This window comes from Pan paniscus, chromosome 9, assembly GCF_029289425.2.
Source record: "Pan paniscus chromosome 9, NHGRI_mPanPan1-v2.0_pri, whole genome shotgun sequence".
NCBI lineage: Eukaryota > Metazoa > Chordata > Mammalia > Primates > Hominidae > Pan > Pan paniscus.
In genome coordinates, this window is record NC_073258.2 from 101,721,678 (window position 1) to 101,747,740 (window position 26,063).

General features: G+C 36.5%; 1 protein-coding gene and 1 non-coding gene across 2 annotated transcripts in view; both read left to right on the forward strand.

Moving 5' to 3' along the window:
- ARHGAP42 (Rho GTPase activating protein 42) overlaps positions 1-26,063 on the forward strand; it is a 306,430-nt gene that overhangs the window by 224,562 nt on the left and 55,805 nt on the right. Inside the window, exons 5-8 of the mRNA XM_003828397.7 lie at positions 1,381-1,482; positions 9,354-9,464; positions 21,003-21,107; positions 24,076-24,205. Coding sequence (XP_003828445.1) covers positions 1,381-1,482; positions 9,354-9,464; positions 21,003-21,107; positions 24,076-24,205 — 448 coding nt within the window. The remainder of the gene's footprint in view (positions 1-1,380; positions 1,483-9,353; positions 9,465-21,002; positions 21,108-24,075; positions 24,206-26,063) is intronic.
- Positions 22,137-22,241, forward strand: LOC112441315 (small nucleolar RNA U13). The gene has a single exon (XR_003029249.3). It is a non-coding gene; the product is annotated as a small nucleolar RNA U13 (small nucleolar RNA).

Genomic DNA, 26,063 nt, shown 5'->3' on the forward strand with positions numbered 1-26,063 from the left:
GATGGATTCTTGGAAGTATAACTGAGAAGAAACTTAAGAGTGCCAATGGATCAAAATTACATTTCCTAGATAGATAAACCTGGATCTGAGAACCTCAGAATAGCAGGAAAAATCCCTTAAGCTAGAAGATTTTCCTTCTCTTCAATTAGGTTCAAAAACCGCAATTACTTCTGCCCTAATCTAATACTTCCCTCTCTCCTTCTTTCCCTTCCACCACCCATCCGTCTGTGCATCTATTCATTGATTATTTTTAAGTAACCTTCTCTAGGTATTTATGCAGGTAATGAAGCAAAGCATTATGTGTTACAAACACATAATGAACTTGTTAAAAAAAAATCTGTTCCAGAATCTCTGGAAGGAGAAAAATAGGAATCTGCGGTCTGAACATGCTGATAAACACCTAGTTTAGGTGATCCAGAGGTTGCAGTTTCAGAGACACTGAAATAAAAGGAAGGAATAGTACTTCTTTGGCCAATGAAATTTATGATTGTAGTTACTTAGTATTTGTTTCATATGGACTTATAAATGGAAAAGACATATCTGGTGGATACAACATTTATAGTAGTAGAAGATTATATGCCCAGGTATGTCCTCTTCCCTTCAATATTTCATTCCATTTGCATTTCTATGGAGGCATGCCATAAGATAAAAGGTAAAGTTACTCCCTTCTCAGCTATTCACCCTCCCAGTTGCTCCCCAAAACTCCAACATATCAGGAACAAAGGTCAGCTATTAAGAGTTATGTTCAGAGTTCATGGTACAGAGGTTGTTAATCCTTTCAATTTATTCAACTTCGAATTTTCTTATTTAATTATTTGAAGCTACCAGCATTTAAAAATCTTTTCCTCCACGTCAAGAATGAGTTGTTTGATATTTCAGGTGTCTTTTGTGGCTAAGAAATAATATGATTCTGTGAAAAGATTCCATGTGAGTGGGTTCTTTAGACATTATATATTGACTCGTCTGAATCAACAAAAAGCCTAAAAAAGACATTTTTCTCTTGGTCACATCTCAGACCTACTGGATCAGAATCTATTGTTAAGAGTCAATTATAGAGCTCTTGGTGGGACTCTACTGTAGCCAGCCTGGCCCCTACCCATACTACAGTTCCATTTACTCCAAAGGAGATGTGACTTGCCCTGTTTGTTTATACATGTATTTCTCACCGCAAGATGGAAAGCTTTTTTGAGAGCAGAGTACATACTGAAATGGCTTGTTTCACTTCCATCTTCCTATTTTTACTAAATTAAGGTTTTACACATAGTTGGGACTCACTGTCTTTATTAAATAATTACATGGGACTTTGATGGGAATGGTGAAAGTCAGGGTTTTCTGGGTGCTCTGAATTAAATATTTTTTGATGTTATTGCTCTCCTTTAGGATGGAAAGAAGAAGTTTGACAAAGAGAGTGAAAAATATTACTCTATCCTTGAAAAGCATTTAAATTTGTCCGCAAAGAAAAAGGAGTCTCATTTACAAGAGGTAAGCTTTTCCAGCTGAAATAATGGAAAAGGCATTAAGTCATATAAAGTCAAAATTTCCAAAGGTAAAACTATCTCAAAATCTGCTACTATTTAATAAAATAATTATGATAGCAATGGCTAAATTAATTGAGAACTTACTATGGACGATACTTTAAACACATTATAACTGTTCCAAGTGAAGGATCAATATTTCTTTCAACAATGAGAAAGGTTGAAACAAGATCTTTCACTTTTATTCTTTTTGAGCATTTTTAAAGGGACAGGACCTATTAAATTCATGTTATGGCCTTCAGATTAAAGTTAAAATATCTCTGACATTGATTTTAAGGCCTTGCTTCAGCATCGTGGGAAAGATAGATACACAGCTACACATTTTATTTTATTTTATTTTATTTTTGAGATGGAGTTTGGCTGTGTCGCCCAGGCTGGAGTGCAGTGGTGCACTCTCAGCTCACTGCAACCTCTGCCTCCTGGGTTCAAGCAATTCTTGTGCTGCAGCCTTCTGAGTAGCTGAGATTACAGGCATGTGCCACCAAGCCCAGCGAATTTTTGTATTTTTAATGGAGACGGGGTTTCACCATGTTGGTCAGGCTGGTCTTGAACTCTTCACCTTAAGTGATCTGCCTGCCTTAGCCTCTCAAAGTGCTGGGATCACAGGCATGAACCACTGTGCCCCACCGCTACATGTTTTAAAATCTCAATTATTTTATATGAAATTCTTTAAGAACAAATGAATAAATATTTTGCTCACATCTACACATCTAAGCAGTTTGTTTCTTCCCTCTGTCTGAAATATATTTTATTCTTCCCATTGGTAGTGTTTTAACTATAATTCATAAAATCAAAGCTACTTCTTTTACTAAGGAATAATGTAGTTCCAATTTCAGTGACAAAGTGTGTCCAAAATAAATAAATAAATAAACAGACTCCCTTGCCATTGTCACCTTGAGAACAACAACAACAACAACAACAAACGTGAAGCAGCGCTCATCTCTCCTCCGCCTCCTGGTGTACTCTGAAGTGAACACCATTAGTAGGGAGTTGCTGGGTAGCTCACCCGCAGCTCAACACTGCTGTCTAAAAGGTGATCGGGAACCGTGAGGTCTCCTTTAGTCTCCTCCTCCTCTCTCTTCACTTATAGTTGTTGTAGTCCAGAGCCTCTTTCCTGATCCTTCTGCTAAGAAAACCTCCTCCCTTCCTGAACTGCTTTTCAAATTCATCCTGGTCCTCAGCTCTCTTTATTCCTTTTCTTATTTCTCTTACCTCTGAGTTCAACCAGAAGGCATGCTTGACAACTCAGAGTGTTATAAAGTGCCTACAACCTCAAAAAGAAATAGGAGTGTAATTTTGGCATCTGATGCCTTTTTTTTCCAACAGGCATATGCTCTCATCGACAGTATCAAATTTCTTTATTTAAAGATGTTTAACATTGGGAAGTTTTGTTGTGCTTAATATTTATATATGGCTTCATCAGTATGCTTTCTGTTATTAACACATGCTATTAAAAATAGTATAATTTAATATATAATTATGTGCGTATGGAAAGATTTTGATGCTAAACTGATGGAAGACAATCTGCCATTAAGAAAAACTAGATTTCTATTTGAAATTTCTTGAACATAGTTAACCTTACTGTATTTGGTACTGCTTGTTGTAATTTAATACTATGTTTACATGTACCAAAATGTCTTAAGTGATATTAAGACCAAATGTCTTAATACATTGCACTAGAATAAACTTCAGAGTGAATGGGGTTATGGTATGGATGTGGATGTAGTTATGTAGAGAGACACTCATCTAATTATCACCAGTACATCATCATCTACCATGCCCAGGGCTATGGCCAGGTGCCTTTTTACAAATTGACTACAGGAAAATTACGGGTGGTCTTAGAGGCCCTAAAGAACTTCAGGCTCCAATAAATATCGGAGGTCATCTTTTGAAAGGATACTGCTTAAACCACCTTAAGGAAATGATAACATTATCCTAATTTTAAAGAGCTCTAGAGAATATACCTCAATTTTTCCTGACAACTTAGCTCAATATTCATTACTTGCCTTGCTAGTAGCTTAGGCTATGGTATAATAGAATATTCATTCTGGTTCCATGTTTAAGTGGAGGCTGGAGAAGATAATAGCATAGAAACATCCTCTCCCCCACCTCACTCCACAAGTACACACACGCTTCTTTTCCAGGAGATACATCTTAGAACACAACACAACTAACAAATTTTGTTAAAGTAGCTTCCCAGGGTATATAATGTAGACAAGGCAAAATGTAGCTTGGGTCCCCCCCTCCCTTCGCCCCTCTAGGAATCAGACCTGTTGTAGGGAGACACTGCCATAAACATATTTAATTCTGTGACATGGCATTAAAAGTCATCTGCTCCTTTCTAGAACAGCTCTGGTCCTTCTGTCAGCACCAAGCTTATTAACTTGTTCTCAAAAAGGCTCCTCTGTGCCTTCCTACCTGCACAGCTGACTCCTTACTCATTTTGTTCATGAAAAATAAGTGGCTGCCCATTTCCAGGACTGAATTGAAGGGTCATCTTTTATTAACAAAATCCCAAGGCCGTCAACTAGGCCATTGGAGTAAACAGTTGGAGAATCAGAAGCAAACTTGTCAAGATTATAGGCTTTATAGTGGATAGAAAGGAGTAATATTTGTTATGTGAATAAATAATTCTTTTCTAAGCATAAAGGAAATGTAGAAAGACCTGAATGCATAAAAATAAGTAATCTGTTTTGAAAGACATTAAACCAAATTAAATGTCAAACCATTAGGGAATTTAAACAACACATGACATGGGGCTATCATCTCTTATATACAAGAAGCATTTGCAAATCAGTGTCAGAAAGGTAAACACTTCAATGGAAAAAATGGGCTAAGAAGGCAAACAGGCATTGACTAAGGAGGAAATATAAACTATAATAAAAGTGGTTAGTTTCAGTGTCACATGTATTTGAAAACGCAAATAACAACATGTCATTTTCAATTTGATCAAGATAATATCTATTGTTAGTGAAGGTATAGGAAATTGGGCACACTTTTGTTCTCCTGGTGGGAGCATAAGATTTAATCATTCTTAAGGTAAATTTGACATTGTATTTCAACAAACCTGAAACATGCTAGGTAGTTGAGACGATTTCTCTTGGTAAGAATTTACCCCAAAGAAATTATCAGGGATGAGCACAAAAATTGTGTAAATATTGTTTAAATATTGATCCAAGATTCATAAGTGCAGAAATTTAGAAACATCTGAAATGTCACAAAGAATAATTGGGGTAAATACACAAATGTAGTTTGATCAAAAATGGAGTGTGATATGTTAAAAGTTTTATTTGGAGAATCATTTAAAGACATTGAGAAATATTCATACAAATAAGCAGGAAAAAAGCAGATTGTAAACCAGAATATACAGAATTACACAGGTTTGTTTTAAAATAAGTTTGTGTGTGTGTGTGTGTGTGTGTGTTACACATCAAAATATTAAACAGTGGGATTGCAATTCTTACTATCTTCACATTTCTCTGTCATAGTAACAAATAATAAATAAGCTTACAATAATGAATATTTTTACATTTATAATTAAGAAAAAAGTAAAGGGGAAAATAGACACCCTTTAGACACCCAGATGTTGGTTTTCCACCTATCACTAACTACTCTTTCAGTAGGTTTCTCTTGAGGCACTTCCTAAATGAAGTAAAGTCCTTAGGCATAGTTCTTAATATCTCTATCCTTATCCTTCAGTTTCTGTCCCTGAAACCTCTTCTACTTTTACATTGTTTATAACATCTGGATGAACATCTCTCAAGGGATGATTTTGTTGTGCCGGACTGTCTTTGCAATGTCCTCTGTCTGGTTGCCAAGACTTTAGATTGACCAATTCCTAGTGAAATGTGAAATCTTGCACCTCACCCTCTTTTCCCAAATTTGCTCCTACCTCTAATTTTTAAATTATCTGTTAATGCTAGTATTATGATTATGATTATGATTTATTTATTTGTTTTTTGAGACCAAGTCTCACTCTGTTGCCCAGGCTGGAATGTGGAGGCATGATCTTGGCTCACTGCAACCTCCACCTCTTGGGTGCAAGCAATTCTCGTGCCTCAGCCTCCCGAGTAGCTGGGACTACAGGTGTGCACTACCATGACCAGCTAATTTTTGTATTTTTAGTGGAGACAGGGTTTCACTATGTTGGCCAGGCTGGTCTCGAACTCCTGACCTCAAGTGATCCTCCCATCTCGGCCTCCCAAATTGCTGGGATTATAGGCATGAGCTCCGCCCAGCCTAGTAGTAGTATTTTTTTGTATCAAATTTATCTTTGGCTTTTTCCTTGCTTCTCACACCCACATCATTCAGCTTCTCTTTCTTGCTGGGGTGCACCAGACACCTTCACCATTATCAGATAAGAGATCTTTTTATATTCACATGTACTTAGGCCACCACTTAATTACTGTATGCTGTACTGTCCTCATGTTAATCTTGAATGTTGCTTGTTTCTTGTCAGCCCCCTTCTCAAGTTTTTGCACTGCCTATATGATGAAATCTACACTCATTCTATTTTTTCTGCCTTAACTCTCATTTCTGTCTCCTCCAAACAAAACCTTTAGTCACAAACCTTTTGTCCTACCTAAGCATAACTTCTCTTTTCCTGACTCTATCACATCACTCAAACTCTTCTCATTTTATCTCTTCCTCATTCTTCAAAATCAAGCTTAAATCTTTTCTCCTGGGGAAAATATTCAACAAATATCACCTGACTCCTTTCCCTGTCTTTTGAATTGAGATAGCATTACAATAAGCTATCTGCAGAACCATATGGTTTTCTTATGAAATTAATCTGGTTTCTTTAGGTCCCTTTTTGCCAGGTAAACAAGTTTACACCTGTTGTTCTGGCCTAATTATTACTAGTGCTCTCTTTTAGTTTTAAAATTATCTCATTTCGATTGATGAATCCTAGTGTTACTCTACTTATCCAGTACAAAATATATAGTACCAGTTGCTAGTGGATTTATAAGCAAGTGTTTGCTAGTGAGTCATATGATGAGCTTAAATACTAAAGAGATCTATTTTAACTAAAAGAATGTCTTTCTACATCTTGTACTGTAAAGAAATTAAACTGTCATATTCCTTAATACTGTATGCTCCGGATGACGTTTCACAGCAGCTTTGGTCTATCAAATTTCAATAGTCTGCATTGGAGGCTATGAAAACACCTATAAGTGGCAAGCAGCAAGTGTCATTTCTCTTTTATCCTTTCTTTGCTTCTCATTCCCCTTTTTGGAGGGGGGCAAGTGGGATGAGACTGTGCATGGCAAATACATTTCTGAAGAAATGACTTAATACTTTTGTGTTGGGGTACCCAAGACCACCCCCAGCTTTGGTAATTTGCTTGGAGAACTCACAGGACTCAGCATATAGTCATACTCGTGGCTATGATTTATTACAGTGAAAGGAAATAAAAAAGGGTACAGGGGACAAATTCTGGGGGAAACCAGGTGCAACCTTCTAAGAGTGCTCTCCCAGTGGAGACACTCAGAGCATGCTCAATTCCCCCTGCAAGGAGCTGTGGCATGTGAAATGTTGTCCACCAAGGAAGTTCATTAGAGACTTGTTGTCTAGAGGCTTATTGGAGGCTGGTCACATAGCACTCGCTGCCTGGCATGTACCCAAATTCCAAACTCCCAGAGGGAAAGGAGATATTTGCATAAACCGTATTGTTTGTACAAACAGTTTAGGTGCAGTAAGCCACCTCTTAGCAGTTAGAGTGATGTGAACCCTCCCTAAACTAACATTCCCAGACACCAGCCAAGGGCCAACCTTGTAAGCAAACCTTTCAAAACACAGCAGTCAGGCCTGCTGTGCTAAATCTTTTCTGCGTAGTTCCATTGACTAGAAAAAAAACATTTTAGACTCTAAAGGGCTCAACATTCTAGTTTGTTCCCATGTGCTAGGCAACACAATCGGTGATGTTATTTATTTTTTCTTTTTTTAAAAAAATGGAGACAGCATCTCACTAGATTGCCCAGGCTGGTCTTGAACTCCTGGGCTCAAGCATTCCTCCCACGTTGGCCTCTCAAAGTGCTGGGATTACAGATGTGAGCCACCATATCCAGCCTGACATTATATTTTAAAGTAAATAAAATTTTCAAAATAACTTGTGGAATAGAATAGTGTCCCTAAAACTGAAAATATTCTTGCAGCCCTTTCACCCACTAGTGTGCTAAGACTCACTCCAGAGAGCCCTTTTCCTGCATCTGTTTCCAGCTTCCACATTCTGTGATGTTGAGTTTGTGTTTTGAAACTGCCCATTTTGGTGATATTTGTACCACAGAAACCACAAATACTGCAAATCAGGCTTTTCTCCCAAGACAGCCAGTTGTTAAACATTTATTAACACAAATCCCTCATTACTAAATTAATTAATTCTTATGTATATAGTGTGTTCCAATAAGCGATGGTAAGAAGAAAAGAAACATGATTTGTGTTGGATACTGATGTTCTTTTTTGCACCTCTATCTTTCATAAATGATGTCTGGGAGCTGAAAAGTTTTGGGTTCAAATCTCCTACCTGATTTATACTTTCTTCACATTTATTAGCTTAAAAATTTAGAATACTCAACTTTAAACATCTCTAGTGAGTTGCTGGTAATATTGGATTATTTGTAATTACCTAATTAAATGCATAATAAGTATAGATAATTACAGCTGATTCTTGAACAACATGGGGGTTAGGTGCACCTACTCCCTGCATAGTTGAAAGTACATGTATAATTTTTTACTCTTCCAAAACTTAATTACTAATAGGTTCTGTTAACTGGAAGTCTTACCAATAAAATCTTTTTTTTTCAAAAATTTTGTCTGTGAAACCACCATTATAAATGGCTTCAAGTTTTCTATCCCCAAATTGGTGTCAACGGATACTTAGTACTCCAGAAAGCCCCTTCTTTCCATCTGCTTTTGTAACACCCAACTGGCGACAAGAAAGGTAGAGGTGGGCAAGAAAAGTAAGTCATGTCTCTCTGCTAAGCTAAAGTCACTTTTTAAAGAGTGCATCTGAGGGCAATAGGCAGAGAAGAGGGAAGAGAGAGGCATTGTCTAAAAGAAAATTAAATCACCTCAGTAATACTCTCTCATACTTTGTCAATAGAACCTTACTGCAATCAGATATAATAAAGGTGCATGGCATTGACAAAGCATGATTCATCAGTTTAGAGCCATTGAATTTTTATTTGTCTGTTTATTTGTTTGACTCTGCTACCAGTATTACCTAAGATCTTACCTAATGAGGTGGCTCTCCTGCTTAATATTCTTAGATGCTTCTCCCACCATTAAAATCCTAATTTGTTATGCAGCATCCAAGATACTTTATAGTATGATGCTATCCTCACTTCTCCCTCTTCTTCTCCGTGTGTTCATACTGCAGTCAAATCTGTCTCCTTCGTGCCTCTACTTTTTCAGGAAAACGGCCCCTGCTTTTTTTATATTTTTGGCAATGCAGTCAGTTGTTTGTCTTAAGATTCAACTCAAATACCACCATTTTGTCCCATAATTTTGAATTTTATCCATCTTTCTATGATCCAGTAATTTTTCATTTACATTTATATACCCCTCTTGTAATATATATATATTTTTAATTTTTTTTTACTGCAATGGGTATTGTGTACTTACTCCATGTGTGTATGTGTCTGTGTGTGTGAGTGTAGCTCCTGCCCCATACACTATAAGCTCTTGTAAGCAAGGACTATAATAAGTGCTGTGTTAAACTTTTTGTAGGAGTTACTTTTTAATAAAGATACCAGAGCAGGAATTGAGTCCCTCTCTATGTAGAACCATCAGTAATCACCCTCTGGTTTTTCTCTTTAGGCAGATACACAAATTGACCGAGAACATCAGAACTTCTATGAAGCATCATTAGAATATGTCTTTAAAATTCAAGAGGTCCAAGAAAAAAAGAAGTTTGAATTTGTTGAACCGGTAAGTTTCAGTTTTTTTGTATAAATGGTAGGCTCAAAACAATGTATGGAAAAAAAGTACACTTTTTTCTATAATATATAATTTTTCTTGAAAATTATGATTGATAAAAATAGAAGGGGAGTAGGGAAAGGATGAAAAAGTGGAGCACAGGGAACTTTTAGGACAGTGAAACTCTTTTGTACAATAGAGTAGTGATGGATGAGAATACCGTTATATGTTTGTCAAAACCCATAGAATGTGTAGCACAAAAACTGAGCCCTAATGTATACTATGGATTCAGTTAATATTAATGTATTAGCATTGTTTCATCGACTATAACAAATGTACCACAGAAATGCAAGATGCTAATAAGAGAGGAAGCTGTTGGGGGGAGGGGGGTACAGAGGTGGTGGGGGACAGGTGAGCTGAGAGGGCATAAGGGAACTTCATTCTTTCCACTCATTTTTTGGCAAACCTAAAACTGCTCCAAAAATAAAGTGTATTAATTAAAGAAATTTTTTAAAAAGAGGATGTGCATTATCTATAGATGAATGAATACACTTCACCAGTACAGTGACCCATTTAGCAAATGTTTAGACGGAGAGGGAAAACCAAAGGCTCTGTTTTCCCCTTTGTTCTGTGCTCCCCTTCCTCACAGGGCTCGGATCTGCTTGACTTTCCTATGAAGTCATTTATTTTCCTAAGTCAGTGTAAAATGTAATGGATTTCCTAATGTAAACCGCGTTACAGAAAAGAACAGGTGGCTGGTCTTTATAAGCTTATTTCATTTTTTAGCATTTTTTTCAAGTGATACCCTAATGTGTTCCAATATTGCCTAAATAGGCATCTTGACAAAGTGACATGTATGATGAATAAAGGTTTGCTCTAGAGTCAGGTGATCTGTTGTCTGCATTCTTCAATTCCCATGAGATCAGAGGATAGGGTTAATAAATGTGTAAGTATCAAATATCTAATCTAAGCCATTCTTTTCTTCCTATGTAAGTCCTTTAAAAAATCCATTCATAATAAAAAATAAAATACTCTGTTTCTATATTAGTGGATATGATAAGGAGAGGGAAAGGAAGGCAACATTATAAAATACATTTCACATAAATCATTTTCTAATGGAAATCCACCAGCTATCCCCTAAAGATAATGGAAAACTGAGACAGAGCAGAGGTTGGGGACTGTTATCAGGCCCAACCTGGCTTCCAGGACCTCTTCCTTTATTTGGAGCCTACTGACTCTCTCCTGTAAACTAGGCAGTAGGCACATTTGCAAAACCAGCTTCCAGCTAGAAAGATTAAGGAACTGAAGACCACCACTCAGGCTCAGGGATTTAACTTTTACGTTTTATTTAGAATAACAAACTGAAGTTCAAGTTCTGTTTACCAAACAGCTTAATCCTTAAATCCCCTAGCATTATCCTCTTATATAGTGGACCCTTTAAGGATCTGATTAAACTTTATATGACCTAGAGAATGTTCTGAAGCTCATCTGGGGCTCATGGACAACTAGCCAGCCTAACATTTCCTATTCTAGGAAGATGACCACTACTTATGGTTCCTGTTCACCTTCCCATTGACTAAGTCCCACCCCAGAATCCCACCATGGTTTTTGAAGCCTCGCTTCTTGCTAGCAAACTACTTCCCTAGGGCCTGCACCTTGGGATTTTTGAATTTCAGCTCTTCTTGACACCAAACCATCTGAGACTCCATTAATTCTGACAGTTTTTCTGCATATGCCTTCCTTGTATCTTCCCATTTCCTTCAGACACTGTGCTGATCTGCTGTGCCGTTGTTTCTTCTCACACCTGGAATAATCCTTTCACATCTGTATCCCTTTATTCCTCTTGGAAGATGATATGGGAGTCACTTGTTTCCCTAAGTCTCTTTTATAGCCCATCCTGTCTGGGAATAGTGAACTAGAACATTCTGTAAGATGACATCAGATGTATACAGAGGAGATTGTAAAAAAATGTTCGTTCACAGGTGGCAGAAGGAATGACAAGAATTTATGAATTCCTGTAAAAATACAGTAGAGAAGTAGAAGCCACCTTTCAATTGAAATGTGTTTTCTTCCTTTTACCTTATCCGAAGCTATGATGTCCTGTTAAGTCTTCTGTCATGCATGCCTTTCTTATGACACCACAGTCAAAATTGATGTTAAATTTGTTCTTCTTCCAAAATATTTTCCCAGCTGCTGTGTTTTTCCTAGTAGAGCATCTGGCCAAACCAAATAGTACTGTCAGTTTGGTCTCATCCTCATTTCTAGCCTCAGAGTCTCATCCATGGAGTTGTACTTAATATCCATTTGAACAATGAGAATAGAAATGGGATCAATGAAGCATGAGTATGTATGTCAATCTTTAGGTTATGCATTTACAAATTAATTTGGAGGAGAAAAGTTGTAAACCAAAGCTCCCAGGAGCTATAAACATAAAAAGACATGAAAACACTTTAATGTTTTTGTCGGTTTTATTCTTTAGAAATCCAATTCTTGTTTGCATTGCTGTTGCATGTTGCAGAAATCTAGTAGTCTATTCTAGTTTTAGCCCAGATTATTTTAACAAATAAGTGTTAGAGTAAAGCAAATGCCCTGGGGATGGGATCTATCTTCTACAGATTGTAAGATATCCAATAGAAAATATGAACAGGGGATAGTGATTCATGAAATAATATTCTTACCTTATGATGGTATTTTTTAGATTATTTTACATTGTTTTAATCAATATCAAGATCCTACTGCTTGTCATAAAACTTCTATACAATATTCATGTGCTATTAAGAATAAATATTCTGGCTGGGCATAGTGGCTTATGCCTGTAATCCCAGCACTTTGGGAGGCCGAGGCGGGTGGATCGCTTGAGGTCAGGAGTTCGAGACCAGCCTGACCAATATGGTGAAACCCCGTCTCTACTAAAAATACAAAAATTAGCTGGGCATGGGGGCGTGTGCCTGTCATCTAAGCTACTCGGGAGGCTGAGGCATGAGAATTGTTTGAACCTGGGAGATGGAGGTTGCAGTGATCCGAAATCGCGCCGCTGGACTCCAGCCTGGGCGACAGAGTAACACTCTGTCTCAATAAATAAATAAGTAAATAAATAAATAAATAATCCTACACTGTCATTATTCTAAAGAAAAACTAGGTCTGACACATGAACTAAAAGGGGACATTCATGTATTATTTATAAATAAGCTATGTGTTATTGTTTTAAAAGCATACCTGAAATCAATTTTTTTGTTTGTGTTTGGTGTTTTTGAGATGGAGTGTCGCCCTGTTGCCCAGGCTGGAGTGCAGTGGCATAATCTCAGCTCACTGCAACCTCCACCTGCCAGGTTTAAGTGATTCTCCTGCCTCAGCCTCCTGAGCGAGTAGCTGAAATTACAGGTGTGCACCACCATACCTGGCTAATTTTTATATTTTTAGTAGAGACAGGGTTTCACCATGTTGGCCAGGCTGTTCTCGAACTCCTGACCTCAGGTGATCCGCCTGTTTTGGCCTCGCAAAGTGCTGGGATTACAGGCGTGAGCCACCACACCTGGCCTGAAATCAGCTTTTTAAACTCAGTTCTCTATAAGCCGTCTTTTTTCCAGTTTATTATATTTTATAGAGAAAGGGATTATAGCTTACTGTTGATTTCTAGACCCACCATTCTGTATGGTAGCAATTACCCACAGCTAGTCTAAGTTAGGATGTGCTATAAATATAAAATCAACAGCAGCCTGCAGAATCTTAGTATGAAAAAATGGGCAATAGCTCATTAATACCTCTGATTACAGGTTGAAATGCTGTTTTGGATATATTGTATTAAAATAAATTATTCATATTTATTTCACTGTTTTTTTAAAGTATTTAAAATATGTTTACTAGCCGGGCACAGTAGCTCACACCTGTAATCCCAGCACTTTGGGAGGCTGAGGCAGGCAAATCACTTGAGACTAGGAGTTCAAGGCCAGCTTGGCCAACATGGTGAAATCTCATCTCTACTAAAAATACAAAAATTAGCCAGGCGTGGTGGTGGGTGCCTGTAATCCCAGCTACTGGGGAGGCTGAGGCACGAGAATCACTTGAACCCTGGAGGCGGAGGTTGCAGTGATCCAAAATCATGGCACTGCTCTCCGGCCTAGGTGACAGAGTGAGACTCTGTCTCAAAAAAATAAATAAAAATTAAATATGTTTACTAGTAAATTACACATTGGCTTGCATTTGTGGCTCATATTATGTGTCTCTTGAACAGTGGGCTCATCCTTTCAGATGTGTCAACAAGGTACGCAAGTGTAGGTCTATGATGGGGGAAAGAGATCAGGGAGGGAGAAACATCTCCTGACTCTTGGTTATAATATTCACCTACTGCTTAGAGCTGCCCGAGGTTATGAGAATGTTTATGGATTAGAAGAAGCAGTTCTAGAAGTACTCTGAACACAAACAGCTTAAATAAGAGTTGTGGAGGAGCCCAGGGGTCTCAGAAGAATTTCATGGTACATAAAGGTTTGTGGCTTAGAAAACGGAATCTTGTTATGACTCATCTGCCTTATGATTCATTCAGCTGTAAACTTGTGTGTGTGTTGATTTATGTCCTTTGAGCCTACTTAGTTGGACTGATGTTTTGTGAGCAACTACTATGTGCTATGTGTTTTCTCTGTGTTAGCTCACGTAAATCCATAACAGCATTATTATGAAGTAGTTGTTAGATGAAGAAGCTAAGTTACAGAAAGATTGTTGGTTGCCTAAGGCCACAAACCTAAAGTGGCAGATAGGAACTCAGAACCCAAATCTGAAGTCATGGCATAGTACCACTTCCTCAGTGGACCCTTAACTACAGAAATTAATCCTTCCTGATAATATTTGCTCTGGCCAAATAAAATGGACGATTAGAAAATTATATAGTGTAGTTATGTTAATTCCTTAAAATTAGAAGAAAATAAGAGGTTTACCTTTGGTAAGCAGAGACAGAAAGTATAATAGCTTAACGAGTTGGAATAAGATGGAATTTGGCTCCACATCTTACAGCTGTGCAAATATGGCACATTTTACAAATGCTGTGCCTCAGGTTTTTATCTGTATGTTGAAGACAAAAATAATGTGTAGTTCCCAGGATCACGGTGAGGATCAACCAACACAGGTAATGCACAAAGCTCTTGTACCTGGTACTTCATTAGCGTCAATAAGGCACCAGCCAGTGTGTACCTCACCTGTACTATGATTGCTAGATATGAAAACAACATTTATGAATCCCTTTGTTAGTTGTGGCTTTAAAGCCCTGTGTGGCTTTTTTAAAAACACATTTTAATTTTAGCCTTCTAAATATACACCTAGAGTAAGTTTTGTAATAGCATTTTCATGTTACAGTATTCCTTTTAGAGTCCATTATAGTCTTTTTGTATTAATGTTTAAAGTTAATGCAGAAAATGAAAATAAATCATCATATATAAGCTAAAATGTAGTGCTTTTGATGCTCTTCCCTTGGACTGCTAAATTCAATTTAAATTTTTTCGCTGAAGAAAATTTGCCTAATTTGCTAACATGTTATAGCTTGTTATTATCAAGACGTATACTATAAAATACTTTTCAGAGTCTCTAAATTCAAAAAGCTTAAATAATTTTGAGATTGAAATGCTACTGGCCAAGTCTTTTTTAAAAGTCCATCAACTAGTATATAGATGAGCAGCTTTTGAAAGTTTAACATTTTGATGTGTTTTTCTTTTTCAACGTAATCAGTTAGCTTTAATTTAGTAAAAGTGAAAAAAATAAGGTAGCATCATTGTTTTTTGAAACTCTGTAGGACTAAAGGTTAAATTTCTATCCTGTTTAAAATCTAAGGGCATTCATTCTTTAAAAATTTAACAACAAAACTTTTAAGTAAAAATAAAATCTGTAATGGTCCTTGGATAAATCTAAAGTTCAGGGTATTGTTATTGAAAATTAGAAATTTGTGATAGAACTTAGTGAACAGAATTTTGTAAAAGTAAGAAAACTGCATCCTATGTGTTTGGTAGAAATCAATCATGTAGCTTCTGCTGGGCTTTATCAGCTTGCTGGTGACAGTACTTTCTCTATTACAATTGAGCTGTAAAGATAAGCTGGCTATTGTCAATGCTTCTGTTCCTTTACCAGGAAAGTGTACCTCAGGCCTCTTCATCTGAATTCCATCCTCTTGAATGCTTACAAATCCATCTTTTCAGGAATTCCAATGACGCTTTTCAGTGCTGAGGCGATGGATGGCCACGGCTTTGTTTTATTAATCAGTGCACGTAATTGTCCATTCATTCATTTGTGCTTCTGTCCTCCCATTTTAAAAGTAGTCTTTTCCAGGCCAGCATTGACTGGCCACTTTCCATTCTTGGCTCTCTTTTTATCTTCAAGTTTCTCATTATTTATTTGATTTGATTTGTATATGCTTTCGTTTTCATGCCATGAACTCCTTTGCACATCTATGCATTAGACTTAAAGCAATCTGTAGTCATTTTGAAGGTATCCTTTAAGATGTTTATCTCTAAGTTTCTTCCAGGCAGGGAATTGCAAAGACTACAGATTTAACTCACAGGCCTGACACTTTTACAGTGTGAAAATTGATGCCTTGACTTTGCCCTACTTTTCTAATCTTCTTAGAAGTTTAGATGGCCAAATATGAAGGATGGAACTATATAACATTTTGATTTCTTATAGTGCCTTATGGTGCTTTGTGTATGGGAAGTATTTATTTTTATTTTTTAAAAAAAACTTCAGGCCAGGCATGGTTGCTCACACCTGTAATCCCAGCAAGTTGAGAGGCCTAGGCGGGAGGATTGTTTGAGCCCAGGAGTTCAAAACCAGTCTTTGCAACATGGCAAAACCCCACCTCTACAAAAATTAGTTGGGCATGGTGTCATGCGCCTGTAGTCTTAGCTACTTGGGGGCTGAGGTGGGAGGATCACTTGAGCCTGGGAAGTCAAAACTGCAGTGAACTCTAATCATGCCACTATACTCCAGCCTGGGTGAAAGGGTGAGACCTTGTCTCAAAAAAGAAAAAAAAAAAAGTCATAAAGATACAATTCACATACCATACAGACAACTCATTTAAACTATACAATTCAATGGAACTTTAATATATTCACAGATCTGTGCAACGATCACCACAAAAAAATTTAAAGCATTTTCATCACCTTAAAAATAAACATCACATCCTTTAGGTATCATTTCCAGTATACCCCACAACCATTAATACTGAAAAACCACTAGTTATTTTCTGTCTCTATTAATTTGCCTACTCCGGGCCTTTCATACAAATGAAATTGTGTAATACGTGGCCCCTTTGGTGATTGACTTCTTTTACTCAGATGTGGTTTTCGAGGTTCATCCATCTGAAAGCATGCATCAATACTTCATTTCCCTTTAGGGCCAAATAACATTTTATTGTATGGATAGACCACATTTTGCTTATCCAAATATTAGTTGATAGGTACCTTTTCACTATTATGAATAATATTATAAACCAGTGGTCCCCAACATTTTTGGCACCAGAGACCAGTTTTATGGAAGACAATTTTTCCATGAAAAAATTGGTGAGGAGGGAAGGGTTTCAGGATGAACCTGTTCCACCTCAGATCATCAGGCATTAGTTAGATTCTCATAAGGAGCAGGCAACCTAGATCCCTCACAGGCACAGTTCACAATAGGCCTCACTCTCCTATGAGAATCTAATGCCAGCACTGATCTGATAGGAGGCAGAGCTCACCCAGGTCTCACCTCCTGCCATGCAGTTGGGTTCCTAACCGGCCACAAATGACCTTTACTGGTCTGCAGCCCAGGGATTGGGGACCCCTATTATAAACATTCATGTATGAATTTTTGTGTAGATACATGTTTTTCTCTCTCTTGAGGAATTACTGAGTCATGTGGTAACTGTATGTTTCACCATCTGAGGAACTACCAAAATATCTGCACCCCTTGACACTCCCACCAGTGATATATGAGGGATACAGTTTCTCCATGTCCCTCACACACACTTGCTATTATCTCACTTTTTGAGTCTAGCCATCCTAGAGAGCTGAACTTAGATTTCACTGTGGTTTTGATTTCGATTTCTCTGATGACTAATAAGAATCTTTCAAATGCTTTTTGACCATTCATATATTTTCTTTCAAGAAATGTCTATTCAATTTCTTTGCCTATTTTTAAACTAGGTTATTTGTCTTTTTATTATTTAATTATGGGTTGTTTATATATTCTGCATACAAGCCCCTTATGAGATAAATGATTTTTGTAAATATATTCTCCTATTCTGTGAGTTTTCTTTCAATTTTCATGACAGTGTACATGAAGCATGAGTTTTTAATTTTGAATATTTGTTCCTTTTCTGTCTTGTAATGGGGTTATTTTAAAAGATTATTTATCTGTTAAGTATGGTATCAGTTTTTCCAATTGGTTGGGTTATTGGAGCGACAAGTAATTTGGTTCTATACCCTTGGGAATAGTAAAGTGCTATATGAGATTTCCTCAGTGATAAAAGGAACTTTCTTAGTATTCAAACCTATTCTGTCTATCTAGGAGTTTGTAGTTGTTATTACGGTTACTGTTATTATTTTAAAGGTCAAATTTACTTTAGGGTAAACTGAAACCATAGTTTTTTCCTCACATCCCAGCCATTCAGGCAGATTCACCAAAGAAAATGATATGTGGGAAGCGCAATTCTTAAAGCTTTTCAGGCTGTCCTGTTCAGTTCCTTTCATTTCACATCTTGGAATTGTGTAGAGGATGAAATGAACAAGTATATATTCAAACTGATAAAAACGTTTAACTTTGCTGCCATCTAGAGGCAGGTATTTCATAATGCAATCTTCAATAAACCCAAATGCTGCTTCCAAAGATGTGGAATAACAAGGAAAAGGTGTATGATTTTTTTGTATATAATTCTTATGTGCCTTCCATAGGGTTGTACATTTCCTAGTGGGTGCTCAGCATGCATTGTGAGATTAAAAGGTATTTGTCTGCTACTAAGTGAATCTGAATTCTGCTAGAAGCTGCCAATGGGTTTATTTTCCTCTTGACTGAAGTTGGCTGCATATAAAATGCTGAGGATATAGAATAATATGAATAAGATGAAGGTACCAGGATCTTATTTTTTAGAACATGATTAAGAATTTAAAAGCAGAGTTTAGTGGGAAATATTGATTTACCAAAATCTGTGTCAAAATACGTCCGTAAGAGTTTTGGTTAGGACGACCCACATGTGGTTCAGTGAATCTGCAAGCATGAAGTGGCCCTTCACATGAGGGAGTGTCTCACAGGTAGTTCCATGAAGCGCACCCAGCATCTTCTCCAGATGTCTAATCTTTTGAAATAGAATACACATTGACATTCCTTATCCAAAATGCTTAGGACTAGAAGTGTTTCCGATTTTTTTCATATTTTGGGATATTTGCGTAGACATAATGAGATACCTTGGGAATTGGATCCAAGTCTAAACATGAAAGTCATTATGTTTCCTATACACCTCATACACATAGCCTGAAGATTATTTTATACAATATTCTTAATAATTTTGTGCATGAAGCACAGTTTGTATATATTGAACCACCAGAAAGCAAAATTTGGTGCGGAATTTTTTCACTTGTGGTATCGTGACAGTGCTCTAAAAATTTTGCATTTTGGAGTGTTTTGGATTTCATGTTTTCAGATTAGTATTAGTACTTTAGGACTGGAGCATCAAGCCATGGCATAGCAATTTGAATGTACTGGAAACTTATGTGGCTGAAGAATCATAATTGACCGTTTGTTAGAATTTTTAGCAATGTTCTAGGTGTAGTTCTGAATGGTTTACTTCATGCTTCTGAAAACATCAGTGTGCTTTGTCTTTTTTCCATGTTCTAGAAACCAAGAATATTAGAAAAGTTGAATCTCAGGGGATTCGTTGTTTTATAGAAAGATTTATCACAGATATTCTTAAAATCTTCTTTACAAGTTTAATTAACTTTTATACTGATGATGATTTTAAAGTAGCACCTGCTTTGTATAGCATCCAGTTTGTAATGAGACAGTTTAATTGTGGATTAATTATAAATGGTAAAACATGAAACAATACTTCCTTAGCAACTTCATAATCTGTTAGTTGGATGTTCAGAAGACTACTGTTTTATATATTTCAAAAATATTTTCTTTTCTCTCTGAAAAGCTCTAAATCTAAACATGCAAACCTTTATTAAAGGTATTTTTGATCCAATTTAAGCTGCAGTTTTGTTTGTGCCATATTATATGCATTCAGGTAGACTATATATTTTACTGGATAATTTGACAAATATAGCATCATTTTAAGATAATCTTGAATATTTAGGTTTGATAATAAGTATTAGTTGATGTAAAACTGACAGTGTAAAATAATTATAAAAGGGCAAATGCTACATTTTGGTACAATATCAGGACTGTTTGAACAAGAGAAGTCCTTAAAATATAACAACAAAAATGGTTTGAAAATGTTTTCTGAAATGAACATGACTTTGTATGAACTTGACTTGTTTGTAGGAAGAAAAGCATGAGGTCATTGTTTTCAGATAGAACCAGTGTTGATCTGTTGGCAATCATAGCACATGTAACCAGTTGATGCTTAGCTGAATCCTCCCTACCTACCCAGACAGAGAAGGTGGCTGCGTGTTATTTACATGAGAAAATGGTTTCAAATTGTGTTTCTTCCTTAATTTAAAATAATAATATACAGATACATTATGAGTGAGTTTTCAAAAATGTTTTCTAGCTTTATTGCAGGAAGAGGTTGTGGGAAAGATTAGGTTAGTAGACAAGTCTGTGAAATAAAATCCCTGTGAATGAAAGGAAAATGCTTAAATTTTTCTTCCAATATAACGTTCCATATAACCTGTGTCCTGTAATTCCATGGAGAGCCTGTCTTAATTTATGGATAAAAACATAAATACACATATGAATTTGAGATTAGAAGGTTAAGATCATAGAAATTATGACTTTGTAAAGATTTCACTTTCTCTGAAATGAAAAACCTGTGTTATCTAGTTCAATGATTTTGCTCACCACTTCCCTGTTTTATGTTCTTTCCATTCCTTTGCTAAAATGTTGTCTATTCAATACTCAAATCAGTACTGCCACCTTGTGATACTTTTTCTTAATTTCATCTGGCCAAATTCTCATTCCTTCCCTTGGGTACTTCTTATCTGTGATTTACTGGTTTGGTCTTCCTTACGTTGCACATCTTTTATCCCCTTGTTTTGATTAGAAGTTCTTCCAGGGTGGGATCTATGCTATTATACTTTAGTCATTATCTTAGTGGTCTCTTCTGGATATTTCTTCAATGCATTTGAATAGCAGAATAGTTAACATGACAAATGTCCTTGATCAGCCTCAAAAGTTAAATTACCGTCTACCAAAAAGGAAATAAAAATCCTTTTGTGGTTTCTGTTTTATAATCGTAAATCTATTGCGTGCCTTGCCAAAGCCATTGAAAATGTATTAGTTTGAGGAATTATAATGAAATATAATTTTCTCCCTGTTTTAAATCATTAAATGATCATTAAAACACATTTTCATGGTTTCTTTATCTCTTTATCTTTGCAGCTTTTGTCATTTCTTCAGGGCTTATTTACTTTTTACCATGAGGGATATGAACTTGCCCAGGAATTTGCACCGTATAAGCAACAGCTGCAGTTCAACTTGCAGAATGTAAGAGTATACCTGTTCTTACTGTCTCTCAGCAAATCTGCAAATCTGATTTCACAGGGCAACTAATTACAATTTTTTTCTAGCTGCTAGTGGAAAATACAACCCACAAAACCCTAACCTCAGTTAGAAAAATTTATACTAGCAAATTTTATAAAAATAAATATTACCCAGTTGGAGACACCTGAAAGTTTATTAACTTTTGCCTTCATCCAGTGTTCTTGTTAATTTACTGGGTGATGCAGGATGAGTAAGTTTGGAGAGCTAATTTGCAGTATGGTGGCTCTAGGTAGTAACACTGTATTGAATACTTGAAATTTATTGAGAGTTTAGGTCTTAAATGTTCTCAGCATACACAGATGGTAACCGTGGTGATTGATATATTAATTAACTTCACTGTGGTAATTTCATAATGTATACATGTATTAAAATATCACATTGTACATGTTAACTATACAATTTTTATTTGTCAATTATACCTCAAGAAAACTAGAAAAGAAAATACTGGAAATAAGGAAATAAGACCTTAGAGAAGTCTTTTTTTTTTTTTTTTTTTTTTTTTTAAAAGATGGAGCTTCGCTCGTCACCCAGGCTGGAGTGCAGTGGCATGATCTCAGCTCACCGCAACCTCCACCTCCTGGGTTCAAGCAATTCTCCTGCCTCAGCTTCCCAAATAGCTGGGATTGCAGGCATGCACCACTACACCTGGCTAATTTTGTATTTTTAGTAGAGACGGGGTTTCACCATGTTGGTCAGGCTGGTCTCGAACTCCCGACCTCAGGTGATCCACCCGCCACGGCCTCCCAAGTGCTGGGATTACAGGTGTGACCCACCGTGCCTAGCCTGAGAAGTCTCGTTTTTAAGAGAGCAAAATTTCTTTATTTGTGAAATGAAGGATTGTACTTTAATAACAAAGATCTCATCTTTCTCTGAAATTGAATGTAAAATATGTCCTGTTTATTATTTTCAAATAACAGGTTTGAATGTGGTTTCGAGGCATTCAAAATAACTGCTTTAAAACATAAGTGAGAGATCCTTTTGTAGTTCATGGGCATGATGTTTGGGTGTTCACGCATGTGTGTGAGACATGCCACCCTCTGAACTTTGTTACAATCTCAGCATATTAACCGTCTAACCTGAAAAAAAAATAAGAAAAAATAAATACAAAATAAAAAATTTTTTTAAAGTGAGAATTATTTCCGTACAGGCCACCTATTTCTATCAGAATTTATTTTGTAAAATTGTCTAATGAATCCTTTTAGTCTCTGATTGCATAGCTATACAAATTCTGATGTTCAAATGCTGAGCAACACTTGCATTGAAATAAAAACACACCCAAAAGTTGAGCCAACCCATTTCACATTATCAAACCTGACACATAATGATGTCTTAATTGTTGAGGTTTTACTATAACTGAAACCCTGACTGCCAAGTACTATATAGCCCAAATCATTTGGAAAATCTTCACTTAATTTTCTACAAAGTGTATGTTTTTCTGCTTATCTGGTTCTTGCCGTTGTGGAAATGTCCAGTAAATAAAACTACAGAGTTAGAATGTCCCATAAGAAATATGTAAGGGGATTTATTCCCTTGTGTTTTGAGTTTTAGCTTTTATTTGACTTAGATTTTCTAGCAGAATCAATTTCACCTTTAATTCATTCTATTGTTTTTCCATATGGAATGTATTTAGGCTTTTACAGTTACTATTAAACGCGAAAATTATAAAAGCTGAACTATTTTTATGATTTACTTCCACATTAAATAAAATTACATTAAGATTCCTAGGATTCAGGAACAAGAGAGAAGTAAGGAATTGGAGAAAAAAAAATTAGACCCTTATGTTTGAAAGACAAAAATAGTGAAAGTGACAAGAAAATTTTCCTAATTTTGAGATTTTTTTTAAAAATGGGGCATAAACTCCTTAGATTTAGGTGGTAGTGATTATTATATCTTCAGAAGCATATTTTTGAGGTAATGCGAAAGAGGTATTCATAGAGAAAAGCCTGATTCTTCCTATAGCTTAAATAAACTTGATTTAAAGTGAGTAATCTATTTCTTGCAACAGAAGAAGTTAGAACTTGGAAACCCATTGATTTTTATGAGTTAATTTATACACTCACCTCTTAATAATACCTTTGCTAGTAAACCAAGCTACGTGATGTTTCTTCAAAAATCGCCTTTGGAACTGTGGTAACAAACTTCTTTTCTTGACTTGTTCAATGCCACATGTATCAAAAGTATATGAATTTATTTTGTTTTTTTCCCTCAAAAGAAACTAAGTCCCTATGTATCTGTTTTTTACCTTAGGTATTTAGGGAATTCAAATTTTATGTAGTGCATCCTATATTTTTTTAATTGCCATAGTTTACCCCCTAAGTAATAATGTTAGAGTGTGAAAATAGGAAGAAGGTCACACACACACACACACACACAGACACACACACACACACACACACACACAGAGATTCAAAGAGAAACATGCAGAAGGTCATTCAGACAAGTTTTCACTAAATCAGTTCAAATCAGACCTTGGGACCCAACATCACAAAGACATAGATGTGGTGAATACTGCCAAAAGAATCAAGGTCATCTTTGTGCAATTTGCAGTTTTGAAACATTTTTCTGGGCCGGTCAGGTGGCTCACACCTGTAATCCCAGCACTTTGGGAGGCGAACAAATTGCTTGAGCCCAGGAATTTGAGACCAGCCTGGGAAACATGTGAGACCCCATCTCTACAAAAAATTAGCCAGTGTGGTGGTGTGTGCCTACAGTCCCAACTGCTTGTGGGGACTGAGGCAGGAGGATCACTTGAGCCCTGGAGGTCAAGGCTGCAGTGAGCCATAATTGCACCTGGTTGACAGAGTGATACTCTGTCTCAAAAATAAATAAAAGCAAAATAAAATACTAGTCTGGATGTTGCCGAAACTTGGTAGAAAATAATGACTGAAATTATTGTTTCTGTTTACTTAAGACAAGGAATAATTTTGAAAGTACTCGACAAGAGGTAGAGCGGTTGATGCAAAGGATGAAATCTGCCAACCAGGACTACAGACCACCCAGCCAGTGGACGATGGAAGGCTATCTGTATGTCCAGGAGAAACGTGAGTCACAAAGACATAATTTCACATCTCTTATGACTTAGCCACAATCATGAGATGTGACTTGGTTAGTAGTATTTCCTTCAAGTAGGAGGACTGAAATTTCTTATAGCTTTATATCTACTTTCCCCCCACCACAACCAAAATGAGGACGTTTTTCCGCATTTTGCCATCAGGATATCTAAGCTGGCATATTGTTGAACTTGGGACTTAACAGTCTTCACTCATACCATAACATGCGTTCAGTTTTAGCGTTTAATTGTGATACTTAATCTCAACTTAAAGTTTCATGGAAAATTGCAAGCCAAAGCCTTTACTGACATGAATCATCCTGGTGACTGTGATAATAGTTTTACCCTCTGGCAGCATTATTTTATTTAATTTTGTGCCCTGTCAGTTTTCAGGCGTATAATTGGTAGTCATGGTAATGTCAAATTGGCGCTCCTGAGGTTCGGAAATAAGTACCAAAGCCAATAGAGCACTATTATAATTGCCTCACACTAAGGACATTTTTCTCACAAAAATATTAAAAAGCCATTCAGACTTGTGTAACTGGAGTTTTTTGTGCATGTTACTTGTCATTAAGTGGAATTAGTTGGACTGTTTTGACTACATTAACGCTTTCAAACCGGATATGCCCTAAGGCATCATTCTCGTGCTGTTTTTGTTGAAGAAACACTTGTGTGTGAGTTTCCAGCCCATCGTGGACCAATGTGAAAGGCTTTTGATATACTGTATGTGCAACATGATTAAGTGATGCTCATTTGTTGGAGAGCAGGACACATACAAATTTGATTTGATCCAGCAGACTCTGCAAACATTTATTACTGCATGGACTTGATGATAGAGGAACACTGGCTCAAGAGATCTGGGTTTTAGAATGTTTCTCTCTCATAACTACCTACCTTGGCCAGTCTACTGTTTTCATATCTAAACATGATAAAACTAGTGATCTGCCTAGGTACTCTATAGTTAGTGCATAATAAGTAGCTTTTACCCTCCCCCTAGTTCATGAAAAATTACCAATCCCTTGGCTTGTCAGTAGGGTATATAGATTTCACTTAGGACTCTAAGGAAATTTTTATTTTTTTTTATTGTTATGTTTTTTACTCAAGCCTGGAAAGGACTCTAAGGAAATTTTTGAGTATTTAAATGATTTTGTACAGGTTTGAGAGCCTTCATGTGACAGTACATTGAGAGGAGCTCACATTTTCTACCAATAAAATATTTGTCCAACTGGAAGAATTTGTTGCCAGTGAGGGCAGTAAACGTGAAAGTGGTAGAGGAGGTACCATCCTTGGATTTTTTATTCATTATGGTCTGATTATGTTTTATTTCTTGAATACTTTTCTAGGTGTTACACACTTGCTGAAATCTTTGTGGGCACACAATATTTTATTCTAAACAGAAAAGATTTAGATTAGCTTGCAATATTATTTTGTACATAATCTTCAAATATATCATATTCGGTCCTACTTGGTAGTGAGTGCACCCACTGGTTGGAACCATGGTTTGCCTACCTATTGTCAAGCTGTTGGACATTTGGGTCAGTCTATAAGCATAGGCCCTTCAATAATTTGGGGGTTACATGGATGGACTAAGCACAGTGTTTTATGCGCTTACCTGATGTTGGTATCTTTTGTTCTAAGATGCTTAACTTCTCTGGGTCATTCTAGACTGATGATAAAGCCCTTTGTGGTACTGACCTCTTCTCTGATTTTTTTTTTTTTTTTAATCTCTCTTAATGGCACCCCTCACTCTCCTAGGCTACATAAGTCAAGGCAATCCATCCTTAGTACCAGTGTTTCTCTGTAGCCTTGGGACAAACCTGTCTATTCTGTCTTCTTGATATCCTTTGATT